Below are 27,630 nucleotides of genomic sequence, written 5' to 3'. Positions count from 1 at the left end.
TGCTCTGATACCAATCTGTCACACCCCCAAACCAAGGATGGCGGAAACGTCCGGGGGTGGAGGACTTCATGTAAAGTATCACAACAATGAGTATAATAGTGCTCAAAGTAAATACAACCAACACAAATATAATTGAAAACGTTACATCAAAGCACATGTTTACATGATTCACATCAATTACATTATGATACAAAATGAACTGTTTGACGATTTATCGTCCCATCCTCAAAGCGTTGTTGATTTCCTGTTTTCACTGAATTCCTGAGAATACAAGTAATTTTGAAAAGTGTCAACACAAAGGTTGGTGAGTTCATAAGAGATTTCGTTAGAAAAGTAAATCGTTTTCCTTGTAAAAGCGTTAGAATATGTATCTAGAAAATCCGATATTTTCTTTAAAATTTGTGTAATGTAGTCTTATGACTGAAGACCAAAATGTATAATTAACCTTTCTTATTAATAGAAAACGTTATGTGCTTAAATGGACATGGACGCGTTTGAATTAACTGAAATTTCTGTATGTTCTCATGTTCGTTAATACTTTATATATATGTAGTCCTAAATTAGAGGACCGAGAAATAACAAGTATTGACCATACTTAAAAGTATAAATGTGGTTTCAAATGATGTGTAGTCGTAACTACCAAAACCAAAAGTGTACAGTAATATATGTACTCATAGAGATAAAAAGTGATTTTAAATAGACATAAACTCATTTAGGTTTTAAAAATAAAATCCCGTAAACTTATGGATTGTTATATCCCTATGTGAGTCGCTATAATCATACTATGACTATGTGAACCTGCCACGACGTTCTCAGGCGTCGCGAAAAATAAAATGACATTTGTCACCGTAGACCTGCAGGTCCCACTGTAGCTAGCAGCAAGGTGTGGGGTGTCAAACCCAATATAGATCTATATACAAGTATCACGTTCTCCCTCAAGGAGATTCTGATTATAACTACCAGGAATTATATCCCGCACTCGGACGTACGGGGAGAGAGAGAGAGAGAGAGAGAGAGAGAGAGTCTCACAATATAGGTTAACAAGTTTACGTGAAATGTGTGTGAATATAAATCTTTCTTGTATGAATGTACCCTTTTTGTATGAGTGTGTTGAGTGATGTATCATAAACTATACCTATTATAGTTTATCTAAAATGTATGTAATATGTATGAACTCTTTTATGGAAATGTATTAGTGTTATGAATTTATCAAACTATACTTTTATAGTTTGATATACGTGTTCTAAAATGAATAATCAATATTTATTATGAATGACTTAGTTTCAGTTCATGATGACAAACTAACAAGGAAACACATTCAATAATTAGAACTTAGGTTTATACACTTTGCTCAACATAATACAAAGTGTTATGATATTTACATGCTGTTGGCTAACTTTAGCCATTCAGCCCTGTTTTGGAAAAATCATAGAAAAATCATACTAAGTCGAAAACTAGATCCGTAAATTATGAGGGTTCACAAAATGTGTCTAGTTTACTCATAATTTTTATCACGATTTTTAATGACCTCCAACTTGGGTGAAAAAGTCCATAATCACAGACTGGTCCGGATTGTTGTTTGAAATGATAGGCAGTTTTGTAAAAATCACCATAAATTGTAGAAAAATCGTATGGAGATGTGCAAGTAGTAATTTTAAAGCTAAAAACTTGAAATATTTGCACCTTGTACAGTTTTGAAAACAAAAATGTTTAAGATGCCCAAAACAGTCCGTGAATGGAGTTGAACTTTTCTGATGAAGGCTGTTAGAAAATTTTAGTTATGTTCTTGGTGTTTTAACTTGTATTATGTGACATCCCCAAAATCACGGCCAGAAAAGACCGATTTTTTTTATGCTTTATAAAAATCAGAGTACTTCATTTTATAAAAAGGTTGCGGAATTTGTTCCCAGAAAAACACGATAAATACGTTATTAAAACATTTTCGAAGAAACGTATTTTTATTCATCTTATAACGTTTGGGATGTCATTGTTAATACAGAAACATAAGCATAAACAGAACTTACATTTATTTACACTAGTGATCTACATCTCTTTAAATCTCTCAGTGTAAAGTGACTTCATATCAACACCTGTGATATACATAAACTGAGTGGGTCAGGTTGGGAAACCTAGTGAGTACATAGGGTTTTCAACCCACAATAATATAATTGTTATGTTTAATCATCAAACAATTAACCCCATTACCCATCCCTATTATCTTCTTTACTCTTAAGGATTTAACCTAAGAGTCGTCTATCCTGCATTTGTTTATTCCGAAGTCCCTTACTTCCAGGGTTATAGGACTGGCACTAAATCCATAGCTGCCGATGTTAGTTCGTAAAGCACTAATTCCATAGCTGCTATATCCTACTCATCGGGTACTAAATCCATAGCTACCAGCGTTCAACAGGTACTAAGTACATAGCTACCAATTCCTACAGGTACTAAATCCATAGCTACCAGTGTCTAACTAATAGGTACTAAGTTTATATTAAATACTTCATATCTATGTGTAAGATGACAGGGACCATGCACTCACCTGATTAGGTGGTGATTCCGAACTCAGACAGCACTTCGTTATCTCAAAACAATTTTCCTCGACAAAACCTAGTATCAATACCACTAGGGTTTAGTTTTTAACGTTAACCACGACTAATTAATAGTCTAGCTATTATTACTATTATATAAGCGTTAAATAACACTCATTATAACTCATAATAATAGCCCAAATAATTATTTTAAGGTCCTAATAATGTTACTATAATTAAATAAAATCTATATTAAATATAGTATAGGCGTAGCTCACTTACAGCGAGTTTTTATTAAAAACCGGGCTTCGCTGGAGCAGCGTTTCCAAGCCGAAAGCTTTTCTTCTCGGAGCCGTCGGGCGCTCCGGGGCTTTCTTCTCGTGCTAGGGAGGTTTCGTAGACTTGGGAGGGGTTTAAGGAGGCTAGAGAGAAGTTAGAGAGAGAAAGAGAGGCTTATGGTGTGAAGAAAATATGAGGAGTTCACCCTTGTATTTATAGGAGTTTTATAGTAAATTAGCCTCTAAGCTTCGTCCGTAACTTTTGCATACGAGCTCCATTTTTGTCTGTCTTTTTATCGTTGAGATCCTATTAATGAGATCGTCAACTTTCGTTTAGACCTCGTTAGCTAATTCTCATTCTATCTCGGATTTACAAAACTGTATCGAATTCGCCGCGCTCGAAAAGTAGGGACTAAGCTTCGTCCATATCTTTCGCATACGAGCTCTATTATCGACGTTCTTTATATCTACGCATTGGTATTTACGAGTACTACAACATTCATTTAGATCCCGTCGGCTAAAAATCGACCGATCTAAAATTCAGATTTCGGGCTGTGCACTACTATGTTAAATCTTAGAAAAATCATAACTTCCTCATACGAAGTCAGATTTGGGCGTTCTTTTTACAGATTTTCTCATTTTAACATAATCTACGACTTTGGTTTAGATAACTAAGGCTAAAAAGTCTTCTACCATAATCACAGACTGGTCCGGATTGTTGTTTGAAATGATAGGCAGTTTTGTAAAAATCACCATAAATTGTAGGAAAATCGTATGGAGATGTGCAAGTAGTGATTTTAAAGCTAAAAACTTGAAATATTTGCACCTTGTACAGTTTTGAAAACAAAAATGTTTAAGATGCCCAAAACAGTCCGTGAATGGAGTTGAACTTTTCTGATGAAGGCTGTTAGAAAAATTTAGTTATGTTCTTGGTGTTTTAACTTGTATTCCCCCCCTGAAAACTTGAGAAAACATGAAAATGTAGGGGTATGATCTCACCTTGAGTGATTTCAGTGGATGGATGATGGAGAGAAGGGGTGTTCAACTCAAGAACACTTGGGAAGATTGCTTGAAGATTTGAAGATCTAACACAAATATGGTGGAATTTGTGTAAGATATCCATGATTTGAGTGGAAATAAGTGAGATAATCATAAGGAGAATGGATTATGCTTACCAAATGTGGAAGAACACTTGATAATCAGCCTTGAATCTCGAGTTTGGTGGAGAAAAAGTTTGAGAGAAAAGTGGTGTTTGATACTTAGTGAAATGGGAGAAAATGAGAGAAATGAGGAGAGAGGATGTTTGTTCCAGCTCTAAAAACGTGGGAATGAGTGTAATTTGAGTGTAAGGGACATTGAAGTGACTTAGGTAAGGTGGGGAGGTGTGGTTAGTCAAAGAGTGGGTGTGGGGTGGTTGCTTGTGACATTGGATAAGGAAAAGTCAACACTCCACCTTTAATAATTCACCCATTTGATTTTTATTATTTAAATAATGATTTTCATCAAAATATGTTTAAATTATGAATATTTAGAGTTTATTATGTTAAAATATAATTTCTGGAGAAAATCCCGCTTTAAAATCACGAAAAACGGGCTTAAAATGTTAAAAATATCAAAAAGGGGCTAAAAGTGACAAATTTCCGAAATCTGGCCGAGGTTCGGCCTTCTGATGCTGAAACCGAGAGGAGGGAGGGTAGAAACCGAGAGGGAAGAAGAGGGAGAGTAGGAACCGAGAGGGGAGAAGAGAGAGAGAGGGAACCGAGAGAGGAGAAGAGAGACCGAGAGAAGAGAAGAAAGGGAGCAGAGACCGAGAAGAGGGAAGAGACAGAGAGGCGCGAGAAGACAGAGAGGAGAGAAAGAAGCAGAGACCGAGAGGAGAAGAGTGGCGGAATAGAGACAGAGCGGCGGAGTAGAGACAGAGAGGAGAGAAGAAGCAGAGACCGAGAGGCGGGTAGAGACAGAGAGTGAATAAGCGACAGAGAGGAGAGGAAGCGACAGAGCGACGGAAGGCGAACAGAGAGTGCGAGAAGCGAACAGAGGCAGAGGCTCGGTCTCAGCTACAGGGGCTCGGTCCTCCGGATTCAGCCAACAGAGGCTCTGTTCGGTCCTGGGGCCTTTTTGGTTCCTAGTCTCGGCCTTAAGGAGCTTCGGCTCCTTAAGAAGGGTTTCGGTTCCTAAGGTCCCGTTTTCTCGTTTTTACCCCGTTTTAAGCCGTTTTTGACCCGGTTAAGGGTCGGAATGACCCGAATGATTCCAAAAAGTTACGGGAAACTTTTGAGAGAGATTTGGGAGAGATTTATCACACTTGGAGAGATTTGGGAGAGATTTGACATTCTTGGAGAGATTTCTCATACACAGAGATATTTGCGAGAGTTTTCACATACTTGGAGAGATTTGGAAGAGATTTGACATTCTTGGAGAGATTTCTCATACAGAGAGATATTTGAGAGAGATTTCACATACTTGGAGAGATTTGACATTCTTGGAGAGATTTCTCATACAGAGAGATATTTGAGAGAGATTTCACATACTTAGAGGGATTTGGGAGAGATTCGACATTCTTGGAGAGATTTCTAATACGGAGAGATATTTGAGAGAGATTTCACATACTTGGAGAGATTTGGGAGAGATTTGACATAGAGAGAGATAGAGTGAAAACGATTGAGAGAGGTTCCATGTGTGACAATTGTGAGTGTCCGACATCGCAATGCATGGTTCGTAAACCCTGTTAAGCCTTGTTTAAGGATCTTACACACTCCCGATGAGTATGCATCATTGTTTTATCGGTTTGGCTCGCCACGTACCACAGTTTTAGGTTAAGGAGATCTAGATGTTCGCACTTTTTGCTTTATGATTTCTCATTAGAATAGGGAGTTATGTAGAAGTTTCATAGTGTAAATTTTAGTACCCAAGGGCAAATTGAGTCAAGCGGTTTGACTTGCTGACTTTAGTTGACTTTGACTTGACCGAAATTTGACGGTTGTCACAATTGAGAACTTGATTAGGGAAAAGTATGAAAAAAAGAGATGGGAAGATAGAATACTCAGTTTTCCCTAAGAGGTTTCAAGAAATCAAAGCCCCTACACAATTTCAGAAACCTACTGAAATATGTACCCCATCAAATGAAAAAGAAATCTTAGACGCATGTCACAAAGATCAACATGCCCGCCACAAAAATCAGTCTTCATGTGCCTCCAAAAGCATCTGAACACGTATGTTAAATTTCTTAGGACTTGCTTTAAGGGATTTTTTGTGTGATAATGTTAATCTGTTTTTAACTTTTATGATACCAACTTAAAAACAAATAGTTGGAAACTTTTTTTTTGGGGGAAACATATTGAAGTAAACAAAGATATCTGAGATGAAATGTTATATAGGAGAGCTGTATACATGTGGGTATGCTTGTTCTTGAACAAAAACTTAAGGCATCGTAACTTTAATAAAAAAAATTACATGATTAGGTATATTTTCATAAGGGTCGTTGTTGTTAGCCTTTAACGATAAACATTATTTCAGCCACCTTAGCATCCATCTGTGAGCATAAAAAGTTCTGCTTGTGAAGCTATACATCACAACTTGAAATCAACACCATTGTACATTACCTACAATATAAATGAAAATTAGAAGTGCATAACCGAAATTAAATCCTGTGATTTGGAGTCCTGGCCTAAATGAAGGATATATATTGAAAGGTAATCGCGAAATTAATATACAGGTTTCTACAAAGTTGAGATTCTTGTTGCATAGGTGTTGATTCTCTTACCAAAAAGAATGGGATATAAGGAAAGGGTATATTACATGATTGCAAGAAGTAGCTAGAGGCAAGAAGGAAGATGTTGAGAGGTGATGCAAGAGCTGAATCAGTTGTTTTATTATTCTGAAACATAATTGGGATGCTTTCCAGAAGTGAATATAAATGGTAAAACCAATTATTACTTTGACTCCCCCTTCACCATTGCATATTAAAGAGAATTCAAAGTGTAAAACTTTGAGTTTTATAAAAAGGGTCAAATGCAAGAAAATAATCATTCAATGATGCATTTACTTTGTTACCTTCTTTTCCCGCAAGAATCAGTGATTTAGTCATGTAGATTAGGAGAAACAAATGTGTAGCTAATAAGTAATAACAATGTATTAGGTGTGCATCCATACAACCCTGTCGGCTGAAAATTGATTTAAAAAACTTATTAAATCCATAAAATAGAAATCTATGATAGGAATCCATATGATACCAAAGAGAAGCGTTTCTTACATAAATATAATTAAACAGATGCCTAAATGATAAGATATGTGCAATTATACCTTGTGTGTTAAAGAAAGCGAATTTTTTGTGTTTCCGAATAAAAATGAGTGCCTTGAAATATAACAAGTGTTCAAGAAAAACAAAAGAATGCTTCTGATAGCAAGCCTCAAGAACTGAATTCAAATTAACCCCATATCTCCGGGTTTAGGAGAAAAACACATCTAAAATGAGAAACATGGAGAGAGAAATGTGACACTAATGGGGGAAGAGCAATAATAGAAATTGAAAAGAGTAAAAACGATAGTTTTGTAGGAGAAAGAGGGAGGATTTGATTAATCTTACTTAGATGTGTCTGATTTTTGCATATGTGATGGTTAAATTGTTTGAAATCTTGGCAGCAACAGTGGAATCTTGGAAGCGTTCGGGTTAACAGAGGGTGAGGGGTTTGAAATCAGGAATTTGTTCGGTGTTCTTTAAAGCTTAGGCAACGATTCTATGTTCCCATAAACCACTATCTTTGTCAAGAAAAGGTGTAGAAGAACTACTTCTAGGGTTATAAAACTTCAGTTAGTATAGGAAAAATATGATTTCAAAATTGAAATTAAATTCCTCATTTTATTGTAACTTATCAATTTCGGGAGAAAAGTAGATGGAATCGAAGGTTTAATTTAAATTTGAATGGGTATCTGGTTTCCAAAATCCAAAAGGAGAAATTGGAGCAGATGATGTGTGATTCGGGGAATAACGGATGAGCAGATAGAGTCGTGCGTTTTAAAAGCTGAAGGGAATATTAGGCAATTTACTTTAAAAAAAATTGTTGGAGAAGATGTCAAGTGGCAATATGTAACATCCAAAAAATATGGTCCCAAAAATCTCGTTTTTATAATAGATAAAATAGTAATTTTCAAATATCAACCATCTCAACAAAATCAATGTATCAAATGTTATCAAAATTAGAGTGAGTATAAAATGCAGAATCCCATTAGTGTGTGCGATGCAATACTCGATCTCTTCCCCTTGGAATAGGAAGTACCTAAAATATAAACTAAAAACCGTAAGCACAAACATAGTGAGTTCCCAAACTACTTCATACCATACATACAATAAACATATAATGGGCCCTGCACTGTCATCGGTCCCCACCCGACATCGGACCCCGCCTGACATTGAAATCTGCTCGATAATGGATTGAGACCCGCGCAGAATACATGTAACATATATCAAATAATCACATACACATGCAATAATCACATAGATACATAGCATACAAATAATCATCAGGCCTTAGCCTGACAAGCATATAAACACATATACATACACGAGTCACGAAGAAAGCTAGCATACTAACATAGCATAAGCATGGGATAACATTGGTGCCTTCAACCCGCTAAACCTAGTGAGGAAACTCAGCTCGAAAAGCTGAATGAAATTAATGATCCTTGGTTGTTGGTCCTATAGCTCCCTAAGTTATCAATTGCCACATAAAAACTAATTAACATTTGGGATTTACATTATAACCAAAAATCTCTACTTGGGGTAAAAAGACTATTTTACCCCTACCCTATCTTGGTCCAACAATGAAGTCCACAACCACAATCCATTGGGCCCACAGCTAAAAATTCCACCAAGGCGCAAAATATGGCCTAATTTCCAATTGGGCTCAAATCCTTCATACGAGCCTTAGACAAAGGCCCAATAACATACTTGGCCCAAAACCACTAGAATTAAATGGCCCAACAAACTCTAATTCCCTTAAGCCTAAACTAAGGCCCAAACCAAAGTCCTACAATTAAATGCCAACAGAGTAAGTACGTTGGGCGTACTCATTTGGTATGCTAAGCGTACTGCATAAAGGGCTTTTAAGCTGTGTGTACAAGCTTGTACGCCCAACATACTCAACCATTTCAGCCAACTTCCAAATTAAGCTCATAACCAGTTAAGACTTTGCTCCAGGATGTAGATCTGACCCTTTTTAGCTGAGATACCATTTAAAGTTGCTAACTTTATGGCCATGCATGACCCTAAGAAGCTCCAAAGCTCAAAAAGGACTTAACGAAGGACTTAATTGATGCATGAGGTCCCTAAACTCCATAATGCTGGAACCTTTACGCCAAACGTGTCCACAAGGACCTTGGATCTGAAAGAATAAGCCTTTGGTACGTCCTAATCCCAACATCCATCTAAACCATGGCTAAAAACATACCTATTTAACCAAAAAGGAGATCTAAACATATATCAATCAAGATAAGAACGTGATACCTCACACTTCTTGCAAAATGAGTAGAGGTTATGGATCCATGACCTCCTATTCAGGCTAAGCAACCTCAAGTTCCTTCAACTCCTTCAAAATGCACAAAGATAAACACCAAAAGCTTTCTAAAAGCTCACACACCCAACAATGGAAGATGGGACACAATCTTAGGGTTTTTGGACATAAGAGGATGATAAGGAGGCCATCTCTTGGGACATAATGACATTATAAAGGGATTGCACCCTAAAAATTAGAGTTTTGGTCCTGACCACGTATGTTGCACGTACTACCCTATACACTAAGCATACGCGCATACCTTCACGCTTCACTTGGGTCTAATTATGCCCTGTGTACACTTGGCTTACACCCAACGTACGTCCTCAGTGAGCCCCCATGCACACTAAGGCACAAATTCACTAAGTCCACACTACTTACACACTTAGCCCATTAAATAAATGATTAAATAAATAATATCTTGAAATCATCGGGCGTTACAACTCTCCCGCACTTGGATTAGACTTTGTCCTCGAAGTATGCTACCCCGAAAAACTCTACATATTGTTTTCTCATCTCCTCTTTGGGTTCCCAATTCCACTCCGACCCCTTGCGGTGTTGTTACTGCACCTTCACTAGCTCTACAATCTTGTTCCAAGATTTAGTGAGCGAGGGGAAGCTATATTAAAGATTTCAACAAGATCAAAATACAAAATATAAAATGAACAAATGTCCATTATGCAAATTTTTTAACTTCTTGCAACTCTGGCATTTAGTTAGCCTTTTTTTCAATAAAATTCTTGGTGTTCAATAAAAAAGTATGAACCTTTATATGTTTGACCAAGTCAAATTAATTAAATCTATTGCTCATGATTTTACATAATTTAATTCATATGTCAGATTGTCCCCAACGGACAGATATTTTGGATCAACAAACTGCTCATTTACATACAATCTTGTTGAGGTGGATAATCTCGATGCATTTTCATACAAAAATATAAGTTATATTTATGTGTATATATAACTATGTGTCTACCGGTGCGTGTGTGAGAGATAGAATATATATATATATATATATATATATATATATATATATATATATATACACATAGATATGTATAGTTAGGTTCATATATAACCTCTAATTATTGTGTGAATGTATGGTCGATTATGGACCAATCGTGTGGTAACAGTAATTTTGGAAATTTGTTAAGTAAATTACTTATTATCTAATATAAAATCCCTATATTTGAGGTAACTGATTGTTATATAATTATGGTAGGGAAACTACAAGCCGTCTAAAATAATGTAGTGCAAACTCTTGTCCACCACAATATGTAACGACAAAAACGGAGCGAGAAGAGCGGGGTGGCTGATTTGCATTATCTCCCTTTCAAAAACAAAATTTCATATGAAGGTGGGAGCAATTCCTTTGTTAAAATGAATTCGACCCAAACTATTCAAGCCGCTAAGATACAAATATGTTATCATTTGTTTCAATGGAGTTAAACCTCAAATCTCATCGCTCTACTATCTGAATTAGTTAAAGTGTTTTTTTCAATCTTTTATAATTTATAGGTAGTATGTTCAATATTTTACTTTGGGTCGTATTGCCAAGCGTGAGGCTTGATTTTAAAGGAGTTTACCATTGTTGCTTAATTTTTTTTATCCGTTTTTATTTAACATATTAGATATTCAATAATCAGTCCCCAATTGTTGATTTGTTGGCGAACTTGTTATTTATTCATTATTGGATTAATATCTTTGTTTCTTTCTTACTTAGTTTCTTGAATACTTTATTGTCTGGCTTAATGGATTTGTTGCTTAGTTGCTTAATTTGTTCGATTCTTGAATTCTTTGGCTTATTGGTTTTGATGAATAGTTGTTTAATTTGTTTAATTCGTTAATTGTTTATTCCTTAATCATTGACTATTTTTGCAATGTTTCTGCATCAAAGTGTTGACTTGTTTTGGCTTTGGTTGTTTACTATGTACCTTTCTAATTTATATGAAGTTGATACTGCAATTTCTAATAGTACTTCTATTTACGTACAAGGACAAATTAAACAAAAAATAGAGAACAATTATTTTAGAATACACATTTCTTTTTCATATCTGCAAAAGAATAGAGGAGGGGTTGAGCTCAAGTATGCTCATTCTTTTAGAATTCTCATTCTTTCAGAATGATCATTCTGAATTTGTGAACTGTATCATTGGAAAAGTTGTTTTTTATTATATAAACATTTTTCTAATTAAAGATATATAATATTCATACCAAATATTCTAACTTTACTCTTTTTGTATATAGGAGGAAAAACAAAAGCCTTAATTGAATGATTTATTGGTTTATATTCAAATGTGAAGAGGTAAAGATAGATGTATAGAAAAACCATCAAAAAGCATAGACAAATTTTTTAAAAATGATGATAGATTCTTAAATAATATAATATATATATTATAAACTTTGTGCATATTGTTTAAGAATGTTGACATATTCTTAAAAAATATAATATAGAATTATAGTCTTTTAAATGTTGTAAGTATTCTTCTTTTATGTTATAAAAATGGTTGGTTTATGTTATAAGAATGATTCTTTTTTTTTTTTATAATATATTCTTGATAATATTGCAATACAGTTTTCTTAAAGAATTTAAATTCTAAAAAGAATTTTGAAATGAAATAGTATTCTGTAAAAATGAAAAAATGAAAATATGTGTTCATATATGTTTGCATGACCTCCTATTAAAAAAATGATTTTATTTGAATGTGTTGAATAAAATATAAAATTTGATTTAACTTTTATTAATTAATTTTAATTTAATTGCCTAAAATATAGGTGTTTTTCATTTCTCCGACTTAATAAAACATCATACTTTCCTTTATAATTAATTAAGTGTAATTATATAATAAATGTTAGTCCGTGGTAGTAGCATGTACCCTAAGATCACATCATTTCATTTTATTCATCTAATGCTCAGAATTTAGTCACGTATTCACACAATAATTATGATTCATATTTGATCATAACCCTATATATATAGGTTCAAATATGGATTGACATCTATTGTGTGAACAATGCTATTATGTGAGAATGACAAAGAAAATATACTTTTGATAATATAAATACATTCAATCTTACATAACTATTGTTATTATCACACATTCTCACTAATTAAATCGTTTATAAGGTTATAGACTTTTTTTAATCCTCATTCTATCAGAATGTTTATTGAATCGTATTCTATAAGAATGAAATTGAGTGAAAAACGATACGTGATAATAAAAATGAATAAGAATTAGTGAGAATGTATGAAAATAACGATAGTTATGTGAGATTGAACGTATTCACATTACTAAACAACCTATTCTCTTTGTATTTTTCATAGAATTAGTGAGAATGTATGAAAATCCAAGGAACTTAACCTTTTATCTGAAAAAAGTCAAATGAAGTTTCCAAACCATTCAAAAAACCCCAATCACATGTTATCTGTTTAAAAGATTAAGTTCGTACGGTTTTTTTGAACAACCAAAACATGATTGAGATTTTTTTGAACGATTTGAAAACTTCGTTGGTCTGACAAGTTATTTTTCCGATATGGTAATAAATCACGTCATTTGTTTATCTTCTTTGACTTTCATAGAATTCAACAAAAATGTAACTTAATTGAGTTTTATTAGACAAAATGTTAAGTTCGTTGGGTTTTTTTTAAACAAACAAAACATAATTAGGTTTTTTAAACTTTTTGGAAACTTGTGCTGGTAAGCTATATATATATATATATATATATATATATATATATATATATATATATATATATATATATATATATATATATATATATATATATATATATATATATATATATATATATATATATATATATATATATATATATATATATATATATATATATATATATATATATATAGCAACAAGCTCAAAGATCAATAAAACAGCTACTTGAACATCCTTATTGGTTCTTCTTTGAGAGTTTAGTTTGGCTTTTCCCATAATGAAGTGGCAAAAAAGAAAAAAACTAGTACCAAAGATAAGCATTAGACACACAAAGAACCAAGCGGATTCGGTAGTTTACCTGAATGAAAAACAACTAAGAGAATTGGATGACAATAGTTGGGACGTTGGGTACAACTGGATCCCTAACAAAAAAATTTTATATTAAACTTTACATATTAATTTTCTAAATATAACTATCTTGCACCGAGGTTGAAGAAACAAAACATTTTCGTCTGCTTTTTTTTTTCAAGAATCAAAGGGATTGTTGTCGAGAGTCTAGAGACGGGAGTGAGATCAATATTCCATCATCATTTGATGTTTTTTGTTAAAAATAAAATTTTAAGGGGATTTGATGTTTTCACCAAATTTTGATGGTTCTAAGGATATTTAAATTTCGATTAAGCATGTACCCCATATTAAAATTCCTAGCTCCGCCACTGGGTGACAAGGTTTCTACCCCCATTGGAGAGCTGGTTGAGGAGAAACTTGTATTGCTCAAGGTGGCTCAACACAGACTGTAAAAGAAGCCATGGCTGGCAGTTAATAGGTCATTGTAGAAAATCAATCAATTGGAAGATTAGTAGACTGTCGTTCAAATGCAGCTCATGATCAAGAAAACAGATTTGATAGCTGTTAGGATTGGAGATAATTAATGAAAAAGAACGAGGTTGATTATGATAAAGGCAAAAGCTTTGCAGATTTCATTGAGAAAAATGTGTACTTGCAATAACGCAAAAAGAAAAAGTGAAACATGCATGCATGTATACATACCTACTACAAAAGTATATATATATATATATATATATATATATATATATATATATATATATATATATATATATATATATATATATATACACACACTGCAAAAGTAACTATGATAATAATAGTCTACAATATATAAGAAAACAAACATCAAGTAATTACCAGCGTACAATTAATGAGTGAACGTACACAAGAAAAGTATTGTTCTATTGACATCGTTATCTTTTTATTTGTACTATTTTACATTGGAAAAATTTGATGCAAAGCCATTGAAACCTTAAAATACTAGTCTATGTCTGTGCATTGCTCGAAGATAATTAAACCACAAAACTGACCTTTGGACATTTGAATTTCTGTTGTTTGCAAGTATAATTCCGATGATGTTTAATTTCTAAAGGCTAATCACACGGATCTTGCATTGAATATAAAGGTAAATTGTACCGAATCCGCCTCAAGATCATTCGCAGAATACCAAAAGTCGATGGATCGTACCTGATCTTGAACCTTATATCTCACTTTTAATTAGGATTAATTCCACTTCCCAATGTACAATGGAGCTCCCATTGGGCGGGTTAACAAAATCCTTGCACTCATATTTATATTGCACATTCTAAATTAGATTTTTTTGAACGGCTAACTCACACTCTACTCCCAAAATCATATATAATTGTCCCAAGCATTTGGGGATACCTTTGCAACAACATGATACCGCTAATCATAAGCAATACGCTCTTTGGTTTCTTGATCAAGTTATATCAACAAAATCAAGGATTCAAATCCTATTGAGCATGACCAATACATGTATTGTACTAATTATGAACTCTACACAAAAACATTAATTTAATGCAAATAGATCATATATATATTGGTAAAACAACAATGTGACAATTGGTATCACTTACACACACATATATATTACAAAACTATATGAAAGCACAACCTACATTTATGTTGATCAAACAAGCTAGTGATAAAGATTTTTTGTTTGAACGGGAAAAACAAATGGAAAGATGACAAATATTTTCTCTATGAACTTATCCAAGCAAACTTACCTTCATTAGTTCTAGCAGTTGATCTCATGAAATTCAATAATCATTGGCTACGGCCGTTAGTCTTTGTTGCAATATGGAGAGATCCATCAATACTTGATCATTAGCCTGCAAGATTTATCTGCCGAATGAGCTAGATTTGATATGTTCTTCTAACTAATTATAGCTAGCATTTAATGCATGGCTGAAATTAAAAATATTAGGCAATATGTTCTAAAGGAACTCATATTTACCTCAGATTGGATAGAGAGAAGCAACCGTTCGTTTACTTTAGTAGAAGTGCACGTTATGATATTAAGACCTTCTTCGGTAATCGCTTTAAGTAGTGTTGAAAGAGGGACACTACCTTCTGTTGAACCACTATTGATCAAAATCTGTATTCCCCCTTTACAAGAACTGATGGAGACTGTATTTTGAACTGGATGCGCTATATTTTTTTCATTACTATTCATCATAGGACCATGAACACTTGTCTCCACGTCTTTCTTGAGCCGATCTCTCTTGACACTTAGAACTTTAATGCTTTCCTGCATGTGTTTAATGTAGTTCACTGCTTGATGCATGTGATCCGATGTAGATCGTTTTCCCTAAACACGAAATCCAAAAATAAATAATTTAGGTGTTCGATAGTCTATGAAGTGACTCGTACCCCTCTTTCCAATTTTTCCGGAATGCTTTATAAAAAATTGTAGTATGAAATCATACGTATCTCCAGTATTTTGGGAAGTAAACCTAACTAAGAGAAAACTAATTAAAGTAGCTCACCTTGACGAATTCGAGGGGAAGTAGACCTCTAAGTGAAGCATAAAGCTTCGCCATATCTTGCCTGCGCTGCCTTTCAATCTCTCTATGAACCAGTTTTCTCTGTGTATGTTCATCTTTACAATCTCCTCCCCCACCATCAGTAGTAACTGAATTAGGTTTAGAGGAAGGAGATTGGTCCCCCTGCCGTTTTCTTGCCTTGCTGACTGATATGTTTGAATTGCCCTCCATGTTAACATGATCATGAAGCTCCACTATAAGATCTTGCTGATTTGTTGCCGGTTGTTGGAAGGAAATCGAACAAGGAATCTCATGAAATACCAGCTCATCACTTTGCTGGAAAGAGAACATAATATACGAAGCTGATCTTTTAACCCACAAAGATTTGATTAGCGATGTATTTGGTGGATATATGTATAGAATACACGTTTAGTAGTGATTCCGGAGATATGTCTGGTTATGAGATCTTCCACGGTAGGGACGATGATCAGGTTATCAAGATTTCTTAATATCTTTCCTATTATTTATTAAGTAGTATGTTTGTGTAAATATTTTAAAATTCTTGAGTACCACCAGCCAAATATCCTTTTCCTTTTTTTTTTTTTAAAGGACATTATTTAATGCTTTTCATTATTTAATTAAGTTTAAAAACTGTAGTTGTGAACATATTGAAACCCCATCTATCTGTATTCACACTGAGCAGTGGACCAAGTTCCATGGAAGCATCATTTCACCCCCTCCATATCTGCATTGATCATAAGTTGGTTGTTAGCTAGGTTTATTTGCAATGACTGGATTTGATTCTTCGTATATCATTATCCAAATAAAATTATTAGCTACTTAATTAGTAAAATACTAAAATATGAGAAATTAAATTGCCTCCTACCTTTTACTCCTACAATTATTCCTACCCACTAAAATTATAACAAATCACCATTCAATTTAATTGTATTTGATATATTCCTAATATAGTCTTAATCATTTAGTTTAAAAAATATGGAAAGATGACACTTGTCATAATTTTATTGGGTAGGCATATTTGTAGGCATAAAAAATAGGAATCAATTTAATTTCTCCTAAAATATTTATGTATTATTTGATGACAACAAACAAATGATTATGTATCTTTTGATGTAATAATTAATTAGGATAACAATTAGGAGCGTTTTACGAAACTAACCAATAGCCGGATGCTAGAAACAATACTTTATAGCTGAAAGCTGGAATCCTTAATATTGTAACTTTCGTTAATGTATTAAACAATGCATATTGCAACTTATATATTTTTATAATATTTAAAGTTTAACACATAAACCGTCATTCAATTTTTTACACTTTAATATAAAAAATATCGGTTCTTATATATCCAAACCATTTTGTGATTCTTATTTGCTTTTTTTATTGAATATATATGCTTACTATTTAATATATGTTGAGTTATCTATATATTTTTAATGTTTTGCAAATTTAACCCTCACCTTTTAATCATATTTATTTTAACCTTTTACTTTTTTAGTTTTAATATATATATATATATATATATATATATATATATATATATATATATATATATATATATATATATATATATATATATTATTTGCTAATTAATTCTTTGTATTAAATACTTCACGACATTTCATTTATGTTATATATACATTTATAATGATTATTTAATATTTTCAAGTTTATAATGATTATGTAATATTTTTGTAACGCTCTAAAAATTCAAGCCAATTTAAACGTTTAAAGAACATCCCAATTTCATTAAGTTATTACAAAAATGTTTCTAATACATTTATTATCAGAGTATTCCCAGAACCATAACGTAAAACATAAACATGAGAAGCGGTACGATCACGCCTTCGCCTTGCTACATCCTCCTAAAGTACCTGAAAAACATTAAACCACAACTATAAGCCCGAAAGCTTAGTGAGATACCCCCAAAATACCAACAACTTATATCACATATAACATATCATAACCGAACAAAACAACCATGCATTTCGGGTCTACTGTGTGACTGGTCTGCCGCACCGGGCCTTCAGTCCACATGGTCCACCCTCCGAGTCTAGCCATGTCCCTCGAGTCTGTAGTGTGGTTGGTCCGCCCGCACCAGGCCTTCAACCCTTCAGGTCCACTCTCTGAGTCTACAGTATGATTGGTCCGCCCGCACCGGGCCTTCAGTCGGCATGGTCCACTCTCCGAGCCTCGGCACGTCTGGTCCGCCCTCGTGGGGCCTACAACCTATCTGGACCGCTCGCTGGGCCTTCGGGATAACCGATCCACCCTGGGTATGTTGGTCTACAGCACAAAGCAAGACCCGCCTCAACCCAACCCCAGTCAAACAACCATGTGCACATAAACATACAATCATATAACAATTCACATCCAATCAAACCGATCTAGCAGATCACATAACATAGCATACTCTAAACAGAATACTGACTTAACCAGTCACTAGCATAGCATCATCCTATATACCAGGATACCGACCTTAACCAGGTCTCTAACATACATCATCCTAACGACCAGGATGCAAACATAGCAAAGCAACAACATAACACGATACCCAGATTACAATCCGATAAAGGGTCGACCTTGGTGCCTTAGACCTGTTGATATAGTGACACGAACTCCACCCCTGATAATACCAAAAGACTGAATCCAATAAATACCAATAATTACAAAAATGCCCTTGGAAGTCAACTGGTCAACTCTCGGTCAAAGTCAAAGTCCTCAATCAAGGTCAAACTTCCTGACTGACTCTACTCGCCGAGTCAGCCCACTGACTCGCCGATTCCCTCAACTCTGAAAAATCCCATCTCAACTCACTGAGTCATCCCTTGACTCACTGATTCTCAGCTTAACCAGAAAAAGGCTAGGATTTCAAGACCAGACTCGTCGTGTCCAAGAACAGACTCGTTGAGTCCAAGGCTATCTTCAACCAACTCGTCGAGTTGTTCTTTCAACTCGTCAAGTTCCTGCCCACCTTCATGCAACTCGTCGAGTACACCCTTGTGACTCGCCGAGTACCCCTAGATCTTAATCCATACAGAATCTTTCCAGGCCATGCAGATGATCCAAACCATAGATCTACCCTTCTACAACCCATCCATCACGTAAAGTGGCAAACTTTACATGAATCCAAAGAGATCAAGCATATAACACTCAATAGTTAAGGTTTGGGACAAGATGGCTTCACCAATCACTCAAGAACAGGGACTTTAATGCACTCTAGACCTTCTCCATTCCATATCTGAGGTAGCAACCCCAGATCTAACCTCTAAACTCGAAATATCACAAGCTATTCTTTCCAAATACTCCAAAATGATGAATCTAGATGAATAACAGCCCAAGCAACGAAATAATACCTCAAAAGGAAGCTCCAACAGAAGAGAAATCTGAATCCTAGCAAAGCCCCTTGCTCCAAGCCTCTTAACTCTCCAAGATCTCTTCCAAAATCTCCTCTCCAAGGTTCAAATGCTCTCAAATCACTCACAAACGTGCATTAGGGTTTTCTGGACTTCAAGAGAGGGTAAAGAGGTTGGGGAGAGGGTATAATGTCCTTTATATAGGGCTCATCCTCCGACATTAGGGTTTTCTCCACACAGCACCAACTCGCTGAATCCAGCCACCGACTCGCCGAGTTGGCCACTTAACACGCGACCAGAATCGCGACCCTACTCGCCGAGTCCACCCATGGACTCGCCGAGTTGCTCTTTCACATTTACACTTTGAACCCCGAACTTGCACTCCTGAACTCGGGATGTTACAATTTTACTTATATTTTAGTTATATATATTAAAACAATATATTGTAATATTTTTAATTATTTATAATATGATGTGTGTTTGAACATGACTAATTAACTGAGAGGGTTTAATAGAAAATTTTATATAAACAATGGTAAATTAGTTAAAATTTGTAATAAATACTATTGAAAAAAGGTTAGCTACTCCATATGCCATTAAATTTAATTTAATGTTAAAGTAATGAAATAATAAACTATATATTTATATATTTATATATCCATTGTAATAGATGTTAAAATACTTCAACCACATGTATTTGAAAACTATCTTATTGTATTAAAAGTTTAACACATTAAATATGAGAGTTAAATATTGAATGTTATAATTATGGATTACAAGGAAATTAGATGACCAATATGAGTAGATGATGCTACTAGACTTCTCGTTTCTAGAATTTTAACACATTATTTTATATTAGAGGTGAATGATGCTATTAGACTTCTTGTTTTGGAGCAAAAGGTGATACCTGATAATTATTTTGCATGTTATTTTTTAAATGTTCATAGATTATTTCTATAACAACTATTTAAAAATTCACAAATAGAGTCATTCTATAATATAAAAAACAAACATAATGATAGTAATAAGATGGAAAAATACTATTTGCAGGAGAGGAATTTAATACTTCTTTAGTTAGATAAGCAGTTGTTGCCACTTCTAATATAGAAAAATACTTAGCCAATATTTGCTTTTAGGCCATCTCTAATGCATTGAACTCTTAAGAGTTCAATGTATTGTCACATCAACATTCCACAAATTATACCATTTTACATATTAATCTTTACACTCCATTAAACTTTTAAGAGTTCAATGGTACATCAACATTTTATTATATTTTTTTAATAAATAATATTAATAAATAAACTAGAATATTACATTAGTTAAAAATTCAAAGTTACAATTACTAAATATTGATTAAAGATTGCAATTTATAAATTAAAGGTTATGAATAATACATTAAATAATAACTACAGTATTTAAAATATAAATTTTACTACATATTGTATTTTAATTTAATCTCGTCAGAATGGTTTCTTCAAATTCCATGTCTATCTTCTGACATGGTACTGAGATCCATGAAAATGATTGAAGTCTCTTCATTCTTTACCTTTTCTTCTTTAATTTTCATCTTTTTTTTTTTCTTTTAGTGCATTCTTCGTATCCAAAGTGTTTTGGTAGCATTCGAAACACTTTTTACTTTCTTTTATATGATTTTCAAGTATTTCATCAAGCCTATTACCAGATGTTGAAGTGGAACTAGTAGCTTTTCCTTTTGCTTCTTTTTGTGATGCATTCCTACTAATTGGACGAGTGTAACTTCATCATTATACATGTTAACGAAAGATTTTGTATTTGGTGAAGAAAGAGATGCCCTATATACATTGCTTGAACCTTTCCATTTGGGTTCATTTTTAAGGATATTTAAAATTTGTTTGTGCCTAAAATCGACACCATATCTTGCATGATAATGCTCAAAAACTGCATTTTTGAGATCATCCTTAGACCATCTAATGAGGTGCTGACTTTTCACCACTATATACATTTGATTAAATGAAACTGCAAGTGGGTTCATGTAATGCCAATGAATTTTGAGGTTGGCTTGAATTCTTTCAATGTTCAACGTGTTGTTTATTTTCGTAATACACAATAATTCGTTGCAAGAATGAATATATATATATATATATATATATATATATATATATATATATATATATATATATATATGGAGCAAAACAATATATATATATATATATATATTGTTTTGCTCCAGTAGTTTTTATTTTTTACTTTTTATTTTTTTGTTATTTGTCAGTGGGAGTTTCTGTTGGTGTTGGCTCATTTTCTAGAATATGGGAAGGATCCATGTTGGTAGAATCTAGGTATGCATTTTGGTAGGGATGGTGTGGAGATATTGGGTATAAATGTTGTGGATGATTGTTTGGATTTAGGTATGTATATGATGGATGATTGTTTGGATTTGATATGAATATTGTGGATGATTGTTTGGATTTAGGTATGGATGTTGTGGATGATTGTTTAGACTTTTGGGATCGTACAAAGATAACAAGTGTGTATAGTAATTTGGATTCATGATTCACGTATCAGATGGTTGGTATGTGTGAATGATAATATAATAGGTCATCTTTATTTGTAGAGTTGAAAATCTTGTATGCATTTACCTTTAATTTGAATTTCATCTGACTTTAATTTGAATTTCATATGACTCTAATTTCAATTTCATTGGACTTTAATTTGGATTTCATTTCGCTTTAATTTCAATTTCAGTCAAATATAATTTGGATATCATTTTACTTTAAATTCAACTTCATTTAAATATAATTTGGATTTCATTTTACTTTAATTTTGATTTCATGTGAATATAATTTGAATTTCATTTAGAAAATATATTTTTGCTAAAGTCGAAGATATATAGATAAAAAGCATGAATAAGGACATGAAAATCTTGGGAAATACTATTTCGATGTGTATCATATTTTCCCACCTTAAATGTTTAGACGAAGATTTTGGATGAGGCAAGAAATATTTGTTCAAATAGTTGACGGTATCTCTAACCATTCTATTAATTTTCAACAAAGAAAAGATGGTTTAGGTATCAATGGTCTTTCCCCTTTAGAAAAATGCATTGCTTCCATACGCTAGTTGACATATGGCACAACTGGTGACCTCTTTGATGAATACATATGAATTGGTGAATCAACTTCAATCGAATGTCTACAAAACGTTTTTCAATGTGTAATTAAGGTTTATTCAAGCCATTCTTTAAGAAAAACCTATTGCTAATGACATCCAAAATTTAGTACAACAATATTCAGTCTTATAGAGGTGGATAGCTTTCTCCGAATCGAAGTAATCTACCATGACACAACTTAATGGTGATTAAACGTCCCCTTCATTCAATAAACTCAACCCACAATGCTAACTCCATTCCATTCAACAATACATCACAATTTTTGACCTATTAAACCCTCCATGAAACCCTGATTGGGGATGAACTTATATATTTGTCAAAGAGTTTAGAATGTATATAAGAACAAATGACATAATTCACTTTTATTGATTTATCATGAATTATGTTTTGTTTTACATAAAAATTGGAGAACAAGTTATAAACATGTGAAAATAGATATAAATTACACTTTTATTAATTTGTTGCTCATGATTTTTCTTTCAAATCGATTTAGATGTGAAAAAATTAAACAAAATATACCATAGTAAAAATGCTATTTTTTTGTAAAAGAAATTTACTAACATATGATTGTTTAACCCCATTAAGAAAGAAACAAAATTTTAGACAACTAACCTGACATTTGGTTTCCTGGATTAGTGCATCTACATTAATTCTTGCCAGATTTCAGTCTGAACACCTTCATCATCAAGAAAACGCACCTATAGATAATGAAGAGTTGAAAAAATGATAAAAGATAAATATAGCCTGTGATTTTAATTATTTGGAAATTGCTTATTGAATTTATTAAAGTAATTTGAAAATAAGCTTTTTTGACAAAATGAATAGGATACAAAGTCACAATATTATATATTATATTAATATATTAATAGACATGTAACTTAGAAATAGTAAACTTTAGACCTTTAGGTTTTGGCCACAATAATTTAAGGGGTTCACAGTTTTGGTCCTTAAATTAGGTTTGGATCCATTTGTGTTTTAATCTCTCCTCCTGCCTTTCTAAAACCATTCAATAAAGGCCATCTCCTTCATTTTTCTTCATAACTGAGACTGAAAACGCTTTCACCACCACCACCCGATACGTCGCCGCTCACCATCACCACACTATACACCACAACTCACCACCACCTACAACATGCCTTCTCTGTTAACCCCCAATACACCTATTGTGCCTTCTCCATTAATCTCCAAAGTGTGGCTTAAATCCGGTGAATCCTTGACTTCAGGCGGCTACCTCATATCTAATAAATTTTGTTATATTTATTTATATGAAATTTGGATGTTCGTTTAGGGAAGTGTTTTAGAGCCATCCCGATAAAGTTCTTGGTATACTTTTAATTCTTTTATTAGAGTTAATGGTCATTTGATTTTTTATTTGAGTTAAGATGAAAAAATAACAATGCTCTAAAAAATCAAAGATTTAAGTTCAAAAAAAAAATACAGAAAATGGTATCTCTGCATTTTGTTTAACGTGTGTTGGAGCATGTAAATGCTCTACAAATTATGAGTGATAATTTAGTTTATTATTTTCCCTTTATTGTATTGTTGGTTTTTCTCTCTCCTCTATATAGAGAGAGTTGGTCATTGTAAAAGTAAAAGTGCACTCACAATGTAGTTTCTAGAGAGATAAAATGTGGTGGGATTTCTCTCACCAAGGGATGTTGAAGAAAAGAAGAAGAAAAAGGGAGAAGAAAAAGATTTTTGCAGTCTCTATAAACTTGCAACAATATTCAGATTCAAACTGGAATTTTTTTTGATGAGTTCTTTCTATTTTTATGTGTTGATTCAAGCTTAGAAGAATAAAAAAGTTGCTGATGTTCGTTCATTTTCTGCTGAAAAATCCAAGTTTATAAAGTGTTCTTATGATGCTGTTGAAGATAAGAAGAAGAAAAAGAGAGAAGAAAAAGATTTTTATGGTCTCTATAAACTGATGAAGATTTGTTCCAGGTAGTTTTATTCTTGGAAATAAGACATAAAATATCTTGGACTTATTATTGAAGAAAGTGGAGCATTTTTTCTTTGAAGATTTTTCCCAACAACCTTTTGAAAGGTATGATGTTCTCTCGTTCTCTTAAAAAATTGTTGCTTTAGATCTTTTAAGAGAAGTATGGACGTGTGAATTTAGTTTGGAAAAAGCCACTAGTCCTCTTTACTCTTTCTAGTAAAGAGTATTCCACTTTATTTGCCCAAGCAAAAACCATATGACTTAGACTAAGCCCATCACCTTTTGTTCCTTAAAAACCCCTACACACTTAATCTTTTTGCCTTCCTAACACCTCTTTTTGATCCAAAATACTTTAGAAAAGATTTCCCTTGTTAAAATATCAATAAATAGCCTTTTCGGTATCATTTTTAATGAAAAATAACATTTTTCGTCATTAGTTTTTCCCTCCTCGGTTCCCAAAACCATATGTAGTTGCAATGAAATCAAGATTGATAACAAGATCAGAGTAAAGAAAGATTGATGAACATGTAACAATCCAAATATTTTTCGGTTAAAGTTAGCCGTTTTCCATTGAATAAATTTCACATTTTTATTTGTTCTGTTAAATTTCTATGGTTTGGAAAATCATTTAGGTTTTATATAATTAAATTTATATATGAGTCGGAACCAAAAATCACGCGAAAAACCCAAGTTTCCTTCGAAAAATCAATAGTTTCCGGCCTGACTGGTGTTCACGGTCTTGAACTCGTTCACGGCTGGTGGACCCCACCACCGACCATGAACCCCCTATATATACGTGATTTCTACCCTTATTTACACTTTTATGGCCGAAAACTCACCATTCTCTCTCTAACCTCTCAACCGCAAACACCAAAATACCCTCTTATCTTCCAAAAATCATCAACAGTCACCTTTGGGGGTTATTGTGGAGCATCTAAAACGCGTTTTTCGTCGTATCAAGCATCGTTGTTTTTGAGTTCATGGCCATAAACCATTCAAATCTTCAAACCTTCAAAGGCTGCAAACCGTTTATGGCCGTAAAACCTTCAAGGGGTTGTTCACGGCCGTAAAACTCTTCACGGCCGCAAACCCTCCCCAAGTGGTGAACTTGACGGAAAACTCGCTTTCCCCGATTCAATTAAGTCCCAGTAACATTCCTAAACCAAAAGCAAGTGTTTTTCCAACACTATAGATAATTGTTTCGCTAATAAAATACATATATGTATTTAATTGTTATTAGGATCCCGTTGAGTTCCGCGTACATCAATCCGAGCGTCTTGATTTCAGTTTTATTGTTCGACATTTCACACAACCAACAGTGAGCTCATATCCCTATACTTTTATGATTTTAATGTTTTCAGGGGGAGAATACAAGCCAAACACAAATGATTTGTGAATTTATACAAAAGGATTTCTAAGCACTTAAAACTGATGCAATGAATATAGTCATATGGTTTCCACTTTTCATAGAATACTTAGATATTTTATCCTTTTTGTATTATGCTGAGCATAAGGGACGTTTTCGACTTACTGCCAAATTGCATAGTTTTCAAATCAATTCATGAATCAAATACATAATATTCATGCAAACTATAATAGGTATAGTTTGGGGGTTTCAAAATACAACATTACAAATTTGGAGTTTATACATTTTTAAACATATAAACTATGACAGACTTAGTTTATGATATTGTTGGGAGCAAGGATACTTTATTACATAATTATTTAAGTATAATTATTACTCTATAAAGTATACACACGGGTAAATACAATAGATCGATACAGAACTATACGTAAACTAGATTATACATAATTATGAGACTCTACTTCAAGACTGTACCCTTTGGTGTACTGAATTAAATCCTATCATAGTATAACCAAAGTCTCCTAGAGGGAGAGCATGAGATTTGTGAATAGATTTATTCAGGAGTGACAATCCCACACATGAACTGCTAGCTATAGTTAGGCAGGCATATGCCTGGGGTGACAAATGTCATATAGAAGAACGTCGTATAGGTCTTTAGGTCATATCAAGTATGGTTATACGACTCACAATAGTATAAACTAACAATTTGTTTACGAGATTTCAATTCTTCAAATAGTTGTATTTTAATTAATAGAACTATCATACACTATATTGGAGGATTCTCGGGATTTAAGCACATGGTTTATTTCTAAGTAATAAAACTACTATAAATATTTGTGGTAACCAGTGGTTTTCATACAAGGACATACTATACAAACTGGTGGTAGCCAGGGTTTTCATAAAAGAAAATACTATACATACTTGTAGTAACCAGGGGTTTTCATACAAGGATATACTATACAAACTGGCGGTAGCCAGGGTTTTCATAAAAGAACATACTATACATTACTAGTGTTAGCCAGGGTTTTTATACTATACATTACTTTACATTATTGACGGTATCCAGGGATTTTCATATACAATTATAGAATTAAGTAACAAACATACACTCTGGTCTTAGAGTTTAAGACTAATTTTAAATACTAAGAAAATTGAAGGTCCATAATATTGTGGTTTGAGCTGGGCATCAATTTTGTATAGATCTGATCAGGGTGTCAGTGGTTGTATAGCAGTGTAATTGTTTGAACTTGTATGTGTGCAGCCTCACACTTGTGTGCAGCCGCACACGCGTGTATGGCTGCACACTCATGTGCTGGTGGGGATACTATTTATAGTAGCTAAGTTGTGTCAGATTGTACTGGTTGCTGAACAGTGATGTATGTGTGTGTACTTTCAAGGTGTACCTGACATTTATGAGCAATAGATGTGTGCATGCTTGATGTTATTTCTATTCTACCCCTTCTACTCCTTCTACCCTCTATTTTGATAGTTATTACTTCACTGATTGCTGATTTGGATCTATAGTTTTGGGACTAACAATTGGTATCAAAGCCAATTTGGTATCAACTGAAGTATTTTAGAGTGTGAGGTTGAAAAATTCCACTGTTTTTGAAGTGCATTTGTCTAAATTGATCGAAGAACTGCTGTTTAGTTCCTGTTTTCAATAGTTTTCAAATTGTTGGAAAGCAAGTTTCATCAAAAATTTGAGAAAATCATGTGTGCGGTCAACTGTTGAGGGTGTGCGGTGAATTGTTGAAGGTGTGCAGTTAAAACTATTGAAGGTGTGCGGTTGAATTGTTTGAAGGTGTGCCACTAAGTGTGTGTGGTTGAGTGTGTTGTTAAGTTGTGTGCGGTTGCATTTAAGAATTGTGTGCTGTTAAGTGTGTGCGGCTGTGTTTGCTGTTAAGGATTAT

The 27,630-nt window shown here is 33.5% G+C and overlaps 1 protein-coding gene across 2 annotated transcripts; it reads right to left on the bottom strand.

The window, feature by feature from the left end:
• Positions 1–14,908: 14,908 nt before the first annotated feature.
• Positions 14,909–16,402, bottom strand: LOC145028520 (basic helix-loop-helix (bHLH) DNA-binding superfamily protein). Of its 2 annotated transcripts, none has more exons than XM_078977211.1 (3): positions 15,888–16,401; positions 15,356–15,709; positions 14,909–15,230 (listed from the first exon to the last, which is right to left on the bottom strand). In XM_078977211.1, the coding sequence occupies exons 1-3, from the start codon at positions 16,233–16,235 to the stop codon at positions 15,159–15,161; spliced, it is 774 nt and encodes a 257-aa protein (XP_078833337.1). In that variant the 5' UTR covers positions 16,236–16,401; the 3' UTR covers positions 14,909–15,158. The 2 variants fall into 2 exon arrangements, with proteins under 2 accessions (XP_078833337.1, XP_078833338.1); XM_078977212.1 differs by having other exon boundaries at positions 15,154–15,243; positions 15,888–16,402.
• Between the last annotated feature and the right edge of the window lie 11,228 nt (positions 16,403–27,630).

This window comes from Lactuca saligna, chromosome 2 (assembly GCF_052625555.1).
Source record: "Lactuca saligna cultivar CGN05327 chromosome 2, ASM5262555v1, whole genome shotgun sequence".
Taxonomy (NCBI): Eukaryota; Viridiplantae; Streptophyta; class Magnoliopsida; order Asterales; family Asteraceae; genus Lactuca; species Lactuca saligna.
This window is presented reverse-complemented; position numbering and strand designations above follow the sequence as displayed.